At 46.7% G+C, this 15,193-nt stretch overlaps 1 protein-coding gene across 2 annotated transcripts in view; it reads right to left on the bottom strand.

The window, feature by feature from the left end:
* Positions 1 to 1,344: 1,344 nt before the first annotated feature.
* Positions 1,345 to 15,193, bottom strand: part of LOC139266894 (ras-related GTP-binding protein D-like) — a 47,269-nt gene continuing 33,420 nt past the window's right edge. The window contains exons 6-7 of one of the 2 annotated variants that reach the window (XM_070884509.1): positions 4,668 to 4,816; positions 1,345 to 3,231 (exon numbers count right to left, since the gene is read on the bottom strand). In XM_070884509.1, the coding sequence (XP_070740610.1) occupies positions 3,080 to 3,231; positions 4,668 to 4,816 (301 nt within the window). In that variant the 3' untranslated portion in view covers positions 1,345 to 3,079. The remainder of the gene's footprint in view (positions 3,232 to 4,667; positions 4,817 to 15,193) is intronic. The other variant, XM_070884510.1, reaches the window with a different exon arrangement.

The raw sequence follows: 15,193 nt of genomic DNA, 5'->3' as shown, positions 1-15,193 counted from the left end.
GGGGCGGGGGAAGTGATGTTGTGTATCTGTAAAGCATGCACTCCCATGTTTCGTCACAGGGCGTGCATCCCCTGAAGTCCCAAGGGATCCCAGCATCCCTTGGGAGCACTGTATATAAGCCGGCCCCTTAGGCCTATTCCTCACTCTGGAGTGTCTTATTAAAGACTGAGGTCACTGTTACTTTAACCTCCCTGTGTGCACTCTCATCTGTGTTCGGAACACAATAATAACAACTTGCATTTGTACAACTTACATGTGTGTAAGAAATCATGAGCACGCAAAGGAAATTCAGCACAGGAAAAATAAAATGAATCATTAGATAGGACTCAAAAGTAGAGAAGAAAAATGTAATGAAGAACTCCAGGAAACACTAAGGTGAGTGCAGAGAGTGGGAACTAGTGAAGGTAAGCAAGGCTGAGAAGCAGCACTGGTACAGGGACACAACAGGAAATTTTCCTGCAAGAGCCTTGTGTGTGAGCCCAAGATCCTCGACTGCAGCAGAGGTGCAGAGAAAACTGAAGAGGAAGGAGAATACCTGCTGTTGAGACAGAGGAAGCCCTGGGGAAAAAATTGCCATCGAGGCAAAAAGAGAAATAGAAAAGGGAAAAATACAAGAGTGAAAAGTGAGGGAAGAAAGACAGCATTGATGTAGAAAGAAAGACTTGCATTTATAAAGCGCCTTTCATGACCATCGGGCATCCCAAAGTGCTTTACAGCCAATGAAGTACATTTTGAAGTGTTGTCACTGTTGTAATGTAGGAAACACAGCAGTCAATTTGTGAACAGCAAGCTCCCACAAACAGCAATGTGATAATAACCAGATAATCTGTTTTTAGTGATGTTGATTGAGGGATAAATATTGGCCAGGCTAACTCCCCTACTCCTCTTCGAATTAGTGCTATGGGATATTTTACCTCCAACTGAGAGAACAGATGGGATCTCATCCGAAAGATGGCACCTCCGACAGTGCAGCACTCCCTCAGTACTACACGGGAGTGTCAGCCTAAATTTTTGCGCTCAAGTCTCTGGAGTGGACCTTGAACCCACAACCTTCTGACTCAGAGGCAAAGGTGCTACCAACTGAGCCACAGCTGACACTAAAAAAACAGAATTGGAGGGAGAGGAAAGAAAGAAAAAGAGCAGTGAAAGAGAAAATCAGAAATGGAGGAGAAAGAGAAACAAAAGCGGAGGAACAGGAGAGAAGCAATAGTGAAGGAGGAGGAGAAACGAAACAAGAGTTATTTTGTCATTTGTTTTTGTAATGTTTTCCTTAGCTCGAAGAGCACGAGAGGCTAAATGGATCTTTGCTGCTTCCAGCTCAACAAAAGTTTGAGAACTACTGAATCAGTTTGAATTCTTTAAATTTATTGTCAAGCATGACAGGTGGGCTCTAGCAAGCCTATAGCAAAGGCATGTGGGCAAAACATGCATGTAGGAGGCGTTCTTGTGTGCCTACCATCGTTTTGTGGTTGGGGCATGCATGTTGGCAAACCCCCTGTTTCCTTATCATTTTGTGTGTGGTTGCATCTATGCAAAATAGATTGCAGAATATTTTCAGCATTTCAAAAATACAGCATTTCCTTATTAGAGACACATATTACTTATTTTCTTTTAAGTAAACCTGTACGTTATTATTTTACTTACTCAACCAGAGTATAAAACAAATAACAAGCAGCTATATATATCTGGATACTTGACATCTGATTCATAAACTGCACAGTAGGCATTAAGCATTGTCACATGTCAATGCTAGATTCACTCAAAAAGGAGTGGACTTCTTAGTTTTACAGCATTTGTACTCCTTGGTTTCTGTTGTTAAAAAACATTGTGTAGTGGAGCTCCAGCACCTTACTATGTACTTCCCTCTGAGAGAGCCTGTTTAGAATCCAGGGCAGGAAAACATAAATGAAGGTGGCCTGTTCCATGATCTCTTCTAAGTGTCACAAGTCAACTTGCACTCAGGAATCTCAATGCTAAACACAAACTGGTACAGCAATTAATTTGGAGTGGTTCAGAGCCGACAGTTTCCAAGAACAGAAGCGACTCTTTGCTCTCCCAGTGCCTCAGTTAGTAAGTGCACTGCTCTGTATGAAACTAGGCCGTGCAGGCCAAGAAGGTTAGCTGAATCCCAGCAAACCTCAACACACCTGCACTAGGCAGGGATAAAAATTCAGTCACGGTCCTACTCGCTATCAACATCTCCTCCTGGAAAGTGTGAGTGTGTGTGTGTGTGCGTGGCTGTGTTGCCTCCTGCGGATGCACTTGCCTGCTAAAGTCATGGTCTTGCCTCTTAGTTCTAGCCAGGATTGAGGCAATGACAGGCAGCTGCCCCAGAAACTTATTTTTCTGTCCTGATTTGTTAACACAAGTAACACTGTTCAGTCATGCTTCTGAGAAGAAAGTAGTCATTTCCTGTAATGTAGAGTGGCACAGCTGTCCGATCTCCTAATGGGCTGGCCTATAATGGTCAACAACAAAAAAAATACTGTCAAAAGCCAAGTTTACCGTGGCAAAAAATCTTCATGGCTACAGCCCTGCTCGTGCCCGAGGTACCAGAGAGCTGCTTTAGGAGAGGAAGTGAGAAAGCTGGAAGGGGAAACAAAGAGTAGTGTCTCTAAGGTTAGGTACACTGGCAGGAGATTAAGGTGATGGAAACCTGATATCCTCCGAAACTGTCAACCCATGCCGTTAACACAGAAAGCTATAGCATATTAAACGGGATTTAATTTGTTTTAAAATAAACTGCTACAATTTCAGCAGGCCAGCAAAAGACACTTGATTTTGTAATACACAGAAGTTACATATAATAAATACTGATTTTCAGCAGGTGCTAAAGAAAAATATATCTTTTACAAAGTGCTTGCTTTAGAGCAATTTCTCTATCAGTGTTAATATTCTGAGCATTATTTTCATGCATGTCAGTGCATTGGTATCAGCGTATAGCTACTTAACATCACTGAATGCGCTAGCAGAAACACCTCGAGTGGAGCATAAACGCCGGCATGGACTGTTGGGGCCGAATGCCCTGTTTGTGTCGTATAACCTATATCATCCTATGTAACCTTGGATGTAGTAGTCTTTACGACAAAGGTCTGGGTGTGCCATTGGGAGTTCCCAGCTTGCTTCTCTGCAGTCCTCTGAGCTGTTTGCGGCACCTCAGCATAGTCGTGCGAACCTCAAAAATCTCATGAATAGCTTTGCGGAAACAATGAAAATTATAGTCTATCAAACCTGCAGTGTAAAAAAGGAAAATAAAATTAAATCCAATAAATATCCAGAAGGCAACAAATGCAACCAAATAATGTAAAAAGTACATTCGTATTAGTCCCCTCAGTGGTTTGTGGTTTTTAATGTGAAGCCAAGGTATTGTGTACAGGCTCAGCAACACTAGCAAGTCTGCTTCTTAAATGGACGAACATTTAACTTGGTTTGTTAGAACAGAACTACAGAGCAAACTACAGAGCACAAGCACCAAAATAAAACAAGCCTCAAACAAGTCTAGAGTTTGTTTGCCCCCAGAATCATGAATATGCAAAAGCATATCTGGTTACAAAATGAATTGAAGGTTAGAGGGGAAAGTACAGACAGAAATGATCACATTTTCCATGAAATACAAAGGTTTATGTGTTGCTGAGACCATGATTATCTCATCTGTGGAAAACAAGTGAAGACAGGTATTGTAGGATCAGCAAGACATTTTTGCAGAACTCAGGAAATTAAACAAGTATGGGACTTTTTTTATTCTGAAGATGTGGACGACACTACCAAGTCTGTATTTATTGCTCATCCCCATTGAGAAAATGTTGCCGAGCCTTTTTAAATAGCTTGCCAGACCACGTCAGAGGATATTAAATGTTAACCATTTCATGAGACTGGAGTCACAGCTAGTGCAGACTAGGTAGGGTTGACGGTTCCTGGTATCAGCCCAGATTTATTGAATTCAAAGTCATAACATTGGATTTGAACTCACCCTCCAGCTTACTACTCCAGTACCATAAGCACTACATTACTGTACTCATCTGATTGAGGTGGAACTCTTGATAGAATGGATTGTGGATGCCTTGTGGAAAGAGAAATCCTGGAGGTCCAAATGGCCTTCCTAATTCCATGTTTTTTATTACCTTACAGTTATGAATTCAGCCTACTACTTTAGCAGTGAATTGTGGAAGTTCTTAGTGTAAACTACTAGATAGTGTTTCACCATAGCAGAATGCTCCAAAAATGGAACAGAAGAAGATATGTTAAAAACGAACAAGGACAGCATGTGACTTTAAAAAACTTTTTCTTTGTAATGGTTGCCTTAAATTAAAAGGATTGCATTACCAGGGTGCTTCAGCATGCTCAAACTCAAATAGTAAGTGCCCATGAAATGGTAGGATGTGTGTTCATATTAGTAATTCCACAGATGGTCAGTTGCTGATCTTGAATGTGCCACTGTGGAGACATTGAGCAAGGGTAGGGGTCTTTCCAGTTTTGGGCATATCGAAAATCAAAGATTGTTACATAGGGATATCCTATATTAAGGGAACTGTAGTCGAGAAAAATAAAAACATCTGTCCATTTTGAGTACATGTGGAGAATGTGTTACAGTTGTTTTCGTAAGTAATGTACTAATTAGACATATTTATGATGGCGAGTGATTTTATGACAAAATAGGCAAAAATTACCTTTGCGCTCAAAACTTTCTTCCCTAAGAAAACAAACTAGACCAAGGAATTTTGTCACCTCTTTTAGATACAGAACTGTTGTGTTGTTCAGTTTTATGACTGCCACAGATTCTTTGTCATATGTACTTCCTCCACCAAATTCCCGAAGCCTGAAAAAGTAGAGCACAAGTTATGTTAACAACTGAGTGGCATTTCAAATGAAGGAAAACATGTTTCTCCTCTCTTCCCTTGGGAAAGCAGGACTGACCAATTCAGCCACCTCCACAGGTTTGCTTTGTTAATTTACAATAAGGCAAGCCATCTCTTTCCCTCCAGTTTTCTCCTCTGCGTTCCTGAAGACAGTGACCCTTCTGGCACCTGCAGCCCTTGCGTAAATGGCCTCTCTTCAATTGAGTTCAGATAGTGAGTGTTGACAATAACTTTTGACTGAGGAATGGAAGGGTGTGGGGAGGGAGCAAATCACAGCTGAGCCAAGTCTTAACCTTTCTCCCTCCACCTCCACCCCCACTTACTTTTCCAGCAGGAGGCACAGGAGCAGTCACCTCAGCTAATACCTCTCCTTTCTAGCTTGGGGGCCATTTGCAGTGCTGCTCTGGAATGTGACCAGCTCATTCAGTACAGCCCATGATCAAAGCGCACACCTTCCGGAGGTTCCTAAGGATCAGCACCACACCACACAATGCAGCTATCCACTGAGCCATTGGACATGTTGGACATTGGCTCCACAATACTTGTTTAGATAGTGCTTAAAGAGGTAATTGATGCCTTTGTCTTCCTCCTTTAAACCATTTAACTAAAGTTTCCTCCGTCAGGTAGGTGAAATGTGAATGTGAGGTGAGACTGGGAGTTGAACACAAAATTTTGTTTAGTTAAATACTTTAGCTTTGAAGGTAATAACATTTTTGCAAATATAACTTGTTCTTTTAACTTGTAAATGTTAGACTGAAATATATACCATTAATAAAAAGCTAATAAGTAACCATGAGCGAAGCAGTACTAAAGAAAGCTATGGACACAGCTTGATTTGTGCCAGATATAGCTAGCAGTGCTATGGGGCAATGTCTCAGAGCATCAATGTACCATGTAACAGAGAGGCAAGACATAGATTTGTGTTCACAACTCCCCTTACACCTAGTTACTGATCTCAGCTGTGTCACTATGGGAAGTACGGAATGGAGGACAGGTTCTTTCCAGAGGGAGGATGAGGGGATAAAAAAAACTCTGCAGGGGAGCCATCCTCAATTCACAACAGTGAAGGCAGAGGACCGAGAGCAGGCTACCTGAGTGTCTGGCACCAGATGGTGCTTGGCAATTCTAGGGAAGAGGAGAAATGCTCATATCCTTAAGAGAAAAAAAATGTCTATGTATACATTCAATATAGCAATTCGTAAACTCACTCTGAATAGTTTGTACAGTCTTATGGATTTTTTTAATGGTAATTTCCACCCTAAGATATTAAAAGAAACAGGTGGGGAAATTGCAGATGTGTTCATCATAATTTTTCAATTCTCTCTTGATTTAGGAACTGTGCCGTTGGATTGTAAAGTTACAAATGCCACAACATTACTTAAGAAAATAAAGGTGGGGGTGGGGGAGGCAAGATAAACCAGGAAACTACAGACCTCAGTTTAATATCAGTTGTGGGGAAGTTACTGGAATCTATCATCATGGACAGAGTGACCAAGGACTTGGAGAAAGATAAACTGATAAAGGAGTCATCTGGGCACTGCACCTTGGAACGATATATTGGCCATGGAAGAGGTACAGAACAGATTCATCAGAATACTAGGGTTAAGGGTTAAATTGAAGAAAGGTTGCGTAAACCTGCTTTGTACTCTGCTGAATTTAGACGGTTGATGGGCAATCTAATTGTGATGTTTAAAATTATTTTTAAAATGCAATAGGGTAGATCCGAAGAAACTATTTCCTCTGGTTGGGGAAATCCAGAACACGGGGGATGCAATTCGATGTGGTATCATACTGGTTATATTCCCGGACTAGTAATCCTGAGGCCTGGACTAATGATCTGGAGACATGAATTCAAATCCCACCATGGCAGCTGGGAAATTTAAATTCAGTTAATTAAATAAATCTGGAATAAAAAACTAGTATTAGTAATGGTGACCATTACTAATGACTGGATTGTTATTAAAACCCCATCTGGTTCACTAATGTCCTTTAGGGAAGGAAGTCTGCCACTTTACCTGGTCTGGCCTATATGTGACTCCAGATCCACAGCAATGTGGTTGGCCCTAACTGCCCTCTGAAATGGCCCAGCAAGCTACTCAGTTGTACCAAAACCGCTGCATAGAAGTATCACCACACGGACTGCAACGGTTCAAGTCACCTTCTCAAGGGCAATAAATACTGCCCTTGCCAGCGACACCCACATCCCATGAACACATTTTTTTAAATCTTAAAATTAGAGCTAGGCCATTCAGGAGCAAAATCAGGAAGTACTTTTTCCACTTAAATGGTGGTGGAAATTGTCATGTATGTATGCTTGGGGCTACTAGCCACCAGGTTGCGCCACTGTTGGAGGTCATTGGGCTGTACGCACATGTGTGCGGTCCAGGTATAAAAGGCAAGCCATCATGTAATGTAATCACTTCGGACCTTAATAAAGCAGAACCAGGTTTGTACCTGTGTTAGTTTACAGTCTATCGAGTTATTACATACATAACATTTGGCGACGAGGTAACTTAACAACCTTTGCAAACAAAAATGTGCACAATCAGAATTCTGGAGAGATTCGTGGAGGGAGAGGACTGGGCAGATTTTGTAGCTCGCGTGGACCAGTACTTCGTGGCTAACAAAATGGAGGAACCCACTGACGCAGTTAGGCGCAGGGTGATCTTCCTCACGGTTTGCGGTCCGAAAATCTATGGACTCAAAGAATCTTCTCTCGCCTGCAAGTCCAACGGACAAGGACTATGAGGAATTGACATGACCATCTCAAACCAGAAGAAGGCATCATCATCTCACGATATCAATTCTACACGCACGTTCGTTCTGAGGGCCGGGATGTGTCGGAATTCATTTCAATCTGAGTCCCACTTTGTCCAGATGATGTAGAACCTCTTCCAGGTTGTTCAGATGTTCAGCGGTGTCACGACCTGTGACCAGGATGTCATCTTGGAACACGACGGCTCTAGGGATGGACTTCAGTAGACACACCATGTTCCTTTGAAATATGGCTGCAGTCGAGCGAATTCCGAAAGAACACCTGTTGTAGATAAATAGGACCGTATAAGTTCGAAAACGCGTTTGGAGACATGCTGCGGGACTTCTTTGTAATCGGCATCAACCACGAGGTGATCCTGCGTAAGCTACTGGCGGCGGAGACGCTGGATTTGAGCAAGGCCATCACGATTGCCCAGGCATGCATGACGACAGACAAAAACTTAAAGCAGATATCATCGAAAAATCGGAACTTGGCAAGTATTGTAAACAAGATTGTATTGTTGTTTGGCAGAGCTGCATATGGCAGGGCCTACTCGACTGCGTATGCGAAACCTGTGGCTGTCCAAAGTCTGCCAACGGGAATGAATCCGATTTCACCGTGTTGCCGTTGTGGGGACAATCATCGGCCTCATCAGTGTCGGTTTAAACAGTACATTTGTAAAGGCTGTTCGAGACTGGGGCATCGCCAGCGCATGTGTCCGCAGCTGAGCAAGCGTGCTGTGACACACCACGTGGAGGATGATGACCAGTATAGCGCGGATCCGGATATGTAATCCGAGATACCAGAGGACGAAGTGTATGAACTGTATTCGCTCCTAACAAAGAGCCAACCGATAATGATTAATGTGAAACTTAACGGTGTGCCAGTACCGATGGAATTGGACATGGGTGCGAGTCAATCAATAATGAGCCAGAGGACATTCAACAAGCTGTGGGATACTAAGGCTGTGAGGCCTAAGCTGAGTCCAGTCAATGCCAAGTTGTGTATGTACACTAAAGAACTCATAACAGTGATTGGCAGTGCAGTAGTCAAGGTGTCATATGATGGTGCGGTTCATGATTTATCGTTCTGGATTGTTCCAGGCAATGGTCCAACGCTGTTCGGCAGGAATTAGCTAGAAAAAATCAAATGGAATTGAAACGGTATCAAAGCGTTGTAGTCGGAGGATGATACTCCATGTGCTGAGCAAGTTCCCCTCGCTGTCTGAACCAGGTATCGGCAATTTCACGGGAGTCAAGGTGCAGATCCACGTGGACTCGGATGCAAGACCCGTCCATCATAAAGCTCGGGCAGATCCGTACATGTTGAGGGAGAAAGTCGAAATCGAACTGGACAGACTCCAGCGTAAAGGGGTCATATCACTGGTCGAATTTAATAAATGGGCCAGCCCCATTGTTCCTGTGTTGAAGAGTGATGGCACTGTCAGGATTTACGATCAACCGAGTTTCGAAACAGGATCAATACACGTTACCGAAGGCTGATGACCTGTTTGCAACACAAGCCGGGGGGAAGTCGTTCACTAAACTGGATCTGACGTCGGCCTACATGACACTGGAGCTGGTCAAGACGTCGAAGAAATTTACATGCATCAACACTCATAAAGGACTGTTTATCTACAACAGGTGTCCTTTCGGAATTCGCTCGGCTGCAGCCATATTTCAGATGAACATGGAGAGTCTACTGAAGTCTGTCCCCAAAACTGTCGTGTTCCAAAATGACATCCTGGTCACAGGTCATGACACCGTTGAACATCTGAACAACCTGGAAGAGGTTCTACATTGTCTGGACAAAGTGGGACTCAGATTGAAACGTTCGAAGTACATCTTCATGGCATCAGAAATCGAATTCCTGGGGAGGAAAATTGCTGCTGATGGCATCAGGCCTACGGACTTGAAAACCAAGGCCATCAAAAATGCACCCAAGCCTCAGAATGTGACGGAGCTGCGTTCATTCTTTGGTCTACTCAACTACTTCGGTAATTTCCTACCTAGATTGAGCACTTCATTAGAGCCACTACACATGCTGCTAAGAAAAGGCGACAACTGGGCTTGGGGTGCGTCTCAAGGTAGAGCTTTTGAGAAAGCTACTAATATGCTTTGCTCTAACAAGCTGCTGGTACATTATGATCCGTGTAAACGTCTAGTATTGGCCTGTGATGCTTCGTCATATGGAGTTGGTCGTGCTCCAACAAACTAATGAGTCGGGTAAACTACAACCTGTTGCGTATGCTTCTAAAAGTTTGTCAAAGGCGAAAAGTGCCTACAGCATGGTAGAAAAAGAAGCATTAGCCTGTGTGTATGGAGTTAAAAAGATGCATCAGTACATGTTTGGTCTTCGGTTTGAACTGGAAACATCACAAGCCACTCTTCATTGTTTTCGGAAAACAAAGGTATCAATACCAATGCATCGTCCCGCATCCAGAGGTGGGCGCTGACATTATCTGCCGATGATTATGTCATTCGCCATAGACCTGGCACCGAGAATTGTGCCGATGCACTGAGCCGTCTGCTGTTGCCCACACCGAAGGTGGAGACGCCACAACCTGCAGACTTACTGTTAGTTATGGATGCTTTTGAAAGTAAAGTACCCATGTCATGGCTCAACAAGTTAAGACCTGGACCAGTCAGGACCTGATATCGGTTGTGAAACGTTGTATCCATAGTGATGATTGGTCTGCCATACCCAAGCAAATGTGTGAGGAGACCAAACCTTACAACCGTCGCAAAGACGAACTATCCACTCAGTCAGATTGCTTTCTGTGGGGTAATCATGTTGTTATGCCTAAGAAAGACAGAGCGAAATTTGTACATGATCTACATAGCACTCATCCCGGTATTGTCATGATGAAAGCCATTGCCAGGTCTCATGTATGGTGGCCTGGAATTGACTCTGATCTGGAATCATGTGTGCATCAGTGCAACACTTGCATGCAGTTAAGTAAAGCATCAGCGAAATCGGCGCTCATGACTGTGGTCATGGCCTTCAAAACCATGGTCCAGGATCCACATCGACTTTGCAGGTCCCTTCCTTGGAATAATGTTTTTAATTGTGGTGGATGCATATTCCAAGTGGATAGAGTGTATAATCATGTCATCCAGTACATCCACAGCTACCATTGAGAGCCTTCGTGTCATGTTTGCCACTCATTGTCTGCCCGACATCGTTGTAAACGACAACGGATCTTGCTTCACTGAAGTTTCAAGAGTTCATGAAACTCAATGGTATCAAACATGTGAGGTCAGCACCATTCAAACCTGCATCTAATGGTCAAGCAGAGCGTGCTGTCCAAACCATCATTCAGAGTATGAAACGTGTCACTCAAGGTTTACTGCAGACTCGCTTGTCATGCATATTGCTTAGTTACAGGACAAGACCCCACATGCTTACCGGGGTCCCCCCTGCTGAACTATTGATGAAGAGAGGTCTCAAGACCAAGCTCTCTCTTATCCACCCTGCCTTGAACGATCATGTTGAATACAGACGTCAAAGTCAGCAGTGGTAATATGATCGCGCTGCTGTGACATTTCTGTTAACGATCCTGTGTATGTATTAAATTATGGTCAAGGTCCCAAGTGGATCGCCGGTACTGTTATGGCCAAGGAGGGTAACAAAGTGTTTATCTTCAAGCTCAAGAATGGGCAGACATGCAGGAAACATGTCGATCAGATAACGCTGCGGCACACGGATGAACCGGAACAGTCTGAGGAAGACACAATCAGTGACCAACCAACCTACCCTCAGTCATCAGAGGACTCCGCTCGCCCAAAGCTGGAGTTACACTGAGACGATCAACTTGGGAGCGGAAAGCCCCGGACCGTCTCAATTTGTAAAAAGGCTGTTGCTAATATCTTAAAGGGGGATATTGTCATGTATGTATGCTTGGGGTCACTAGCCATCAGATTGTGCCACTGTCAGAGGTCATTGGGCTGTACGCATGTGTGTGTGGCCCAGGTATAAAAGGCAAGCCATCATGTAATGTAATCACTTTGGGCCCTAATAAAGCAGAGCCAGGTTTGTACCTGTGTTAGTTTACAGTATTCAGTCTATCGAGTTATTACATACATAACAGAAATCTGGTGCTCTCTCCTCGCAAAAAGCTGTGGGTGCTGTGGGACAAGTGAAATTTTCCAGATTTTGATCAACAGATCTTTATTAGGCAAGGGTATCAAGGGATAGGGATTAAGGGATAGGGGTCAAAGGCTGGTAAATGGGGTTGATCAGCCAGGATCTAACTGAATGATGGAACAGGCTCAAGAGAATGAATGGCCGCCTCCTTTTACTATGTTCCTAATTATTAGTGCTCATCAAAGCGAGGAATGTAATTATAGGAGAAGGGAATATTTTCCCATTTCAGACAGCGTGTCAGCATTAGGTCAGCTACAGCACAGCCAGCCACAGAGATGAAGTTCCTCCAGTCAATAATTTTAATGAAAAGACTAACATGAAGACAACATTTTTTTTTTAAAACATTTGTAGTCAAGCTGATTTATTTTTGCTTAAAATTTTCATCAGTAGGAATTTCCACTAAAGAGAAAGGAGAAAGAGACAGGCAGAGAGAGTGACTTTCATCCCATCACAGGAGCGGCATCAGACAAAAATTGACACAAAGATATAAGGTGGGAAGCTCAGCTCAGGGTCAGAATGTTGAGGTTAAGAACAGCCTGGTTCAGTGTGAGAAATTAGCTTGGTGAAAGAGATAGGTTTTAAGTAGGGTCTAAAAGCAGGAAGGAAGGAGAGGTGGAGAAGTTTAGGGAGGGAATTCTGCAGCTCAGGGCCATGGTGCCTGAAGGTAAGGTCTACGGTTGGTTGAACAGAGCAGGGGATGCACAAGGCCAGGGTTGGAAAAGCAAAGAGTTATTGGGAGGGTGGTAGGGCTGGAGAATGTTGCAGTGATAGGGAGGGCAAGGCTTTGGAGGGATTTGAACATGATGATGAGAATTTTAAATGTGAGGTATTGGTGGACCGACCCAATGTATGTCATCAAGCACAGGGGTGATGGGTCAGCTGAACTTGGTGTGGGTTACAATACATACGAACAATGACAGAGAAAAAGACCTTCTGGTCTATCCAAACAACTATGCTGCTTTGTGCATCACAATATATAGACTCCCCGCTTCACTCAAAAGCCATGTGGTTTCCTGGGAGAGCCCAAAAAAAGATAAAAACTCAGGCCAATTTGAGAAAAAAGATTCAGGCAGCAGAGTTTTGGATGAGCTCAAGTTTATGGAGGGTGGAAGATGGGAGGCCGGCCAGGAGAGCATTGAATAATCGAGTCGGGAGGTAACAAAAGCTTGGAAGAGGGTTTCAGCAGTAGATGGGCTGAGGCAGGCAATGCTATGGGGGTGCCAGTTCACTAGTGGGGAAGTAGAGGCCCAGTCTTCTCTGAAGCAGGAGGAAAGGCCAACCGCCATCATAGAAAGAGGGGATCCAAATGCCGTCGTGAAGGAGAATCACAGCTGCCATCGCTAGAGGCAATCTGGTCGTTGCTGGAGAGACCTGATCGCCGCTGGGGAGGGCCTGGTCGCCGTTGGAGAGGGCCTGGTCGCCGCTGGAGAGGGCCTGGTCGCTGCTGGAGAGGGCCTGGTCGCCGTTGGAGAGGGCCTGGTCGCCGTTGGAGAGGGCCTGGTCGCCGCTGGAGAGGGCCTGGTCGCTGCTGGAGAGGGCCTGGTCGCCATTGGAGAGGGCCTGGTCGCAGCTGGAGAGGCCTGGTCGCCGCTGGAGAGGGCCTGGTCGCCGTTGGAGAGGCCTAGTCGCTGCTGGAGAGGCCTGATCACCGCTAGAGAGGGCGTGGTCGCCGTTGGAGAAGCCTGGTCGCCGCTGGAAAGGGCCTGGTCGCCGCTCGAGAGGCCTGGTCGCCGCTCGAGAGGCCTGGTCGCCGCTGGAGAGGGCCTGGTCGCCGCTGGAGAGGGCCTGGTCGCAGCTGGAGAGGGCCTAGTCGCCGCTCGAGAGGCCTGGTCGCCGCTCGAGAGGCCTGGTCGCCTCTGGAGAGGGCCTGGTCGCCGCTCGAGAGGCCTGGTCGCCGCTGGAGAGGGCCTGGTCGCCGCAGGAGAGGGCCTGGTCACCACTCGAGAGGGCCTGGTCGCCGCTCAAGAGGCCTGGTCGCCGCTCAAGAGGCCTGGTAGCCGCTGGAGAGGCCTGGTCGCCGCTCGAGAGGCCTGGTCGCCGCTCGAGAGGCCTGGTCACCGTTGGAGAGGGCCTGGTCGCTGCTCGAGAGGCCAGGTCGCCGTTGAAGAGGGCCTGGTTGCAGCTGGAGAGGGCCTGGTCGCCGCTGGAGAGGCCTGGTCGCCGTTGGAGAGGCCTGGTCACCGCTCGAGAGGCCTGGTCGCCGTTGGAGAGGCCTAGTCACCGCTCGAGAGGCCTGGTCGCCGCTGGAGAGGGCGTGGTCGCCATTGGAGAGGCCTAGTCACCGCTCGAGAGGCCTGGTCACCGCTGGAAAGGGCCTGGTTGCCGCAGGAGAGGCCTGGTCACCGTTAAGAGAGGCCTGGTTGCAGCTGGAGAGGCCTGGTCGCCGCTGGAGGCTCGATCACCTGGTTGGAGGCTCACCTAGCTCGCCGGGCGTCATTGAGGGTCTGGGCTGGGACAACATCAACATCGGAGGAGGAGGAGGAGGAGATCGCCGGGGGCTGGGGGGGAGGAAAAGAGGTCCAGGTCGCAGCTGCAGGAGGCTCGGTCGTCGCTGGTAGCCCAGTCATCGTCACCGATGGGTGGTTTGGCCCAACCCCTGTCGTCGAGTTACAGTACGCGGACGACGCCTGCATCTGTGCACATACAGGGGCTGAACTCCAGGACATAGTCGACATATTTACTGAGGCGTATGAAAGCATGGGCCTTATGCTAAACATCCGTAAGACAAAGGCCCTCTACCAGCCTGTCCTCGCTGCACAACACTGCCCCCCAGACATCAAGATCCACGGCACGGCCCTGGACAATGTGGACCATTTCCCATACATAGAAACATAGAAAATAGATGCAGGAGTAGGCCATTCGGTCCTTCGAGCCTGAACCGCCATTCAACAAGATCATGGCTGATCACCCACCCCAGCACACCCCCCGCCCCCCCACCCCCCCACGCTCTCTCCACACCCCCCGACCCCCCCAACCGCAAGGACCACATCCAACTCCCTCCCGAACACACCCAATGAACTGGCATCAACAAATCTCCGCGGCAGGGAACCCCACAGGCCAACAACTCCCCCAGTGAAGAAGTCTCTCCCAATCCCAGCCCCAAACAGCCCACCCCCCATCCCAAGACCATGCCCCCACCCCCGGCTCCGGGCCCACCCAACAGCGGGAACACTCCCCCCGCACCCAACCCGCTCTGTCCCATCAGAATCCTTCCCAAATGCCAAACACCCCCGAATGTCGAGCCCCCAGCCCCGGCCACCCTGGAGCCACGCCCCCGCGACGTTAACCACACCACATCCACCAACCGCCATCTGCGCAGTCAACCCGTCCACCCCACTCTGAATACTCCCCGCACCGAGGCACAGAGGCCCCAGGCCCGTCCATTCAACACACTTCGCCCCCCCCAGACCTCCGCTGCAATGTGGCCCCTCCCGTC

Source organism: Pristiophorus japonicus, chromosome 7 (assembly GCF_044704955.1).
Source record: "Pristiophorus japonicus isolate sPriJap1 chromosome 7, sPriJap1.hap1, whole genome shotgun sequence".
NCBI lineage: Eukaryota > Metazoa > Chordata > Chondrichthyes > Pristiophoridae > Pristiophorus > Pristiophorus japonicus.
This window is presented reverse-complemented; position numbering and strand designations above follow the sequence as displayed.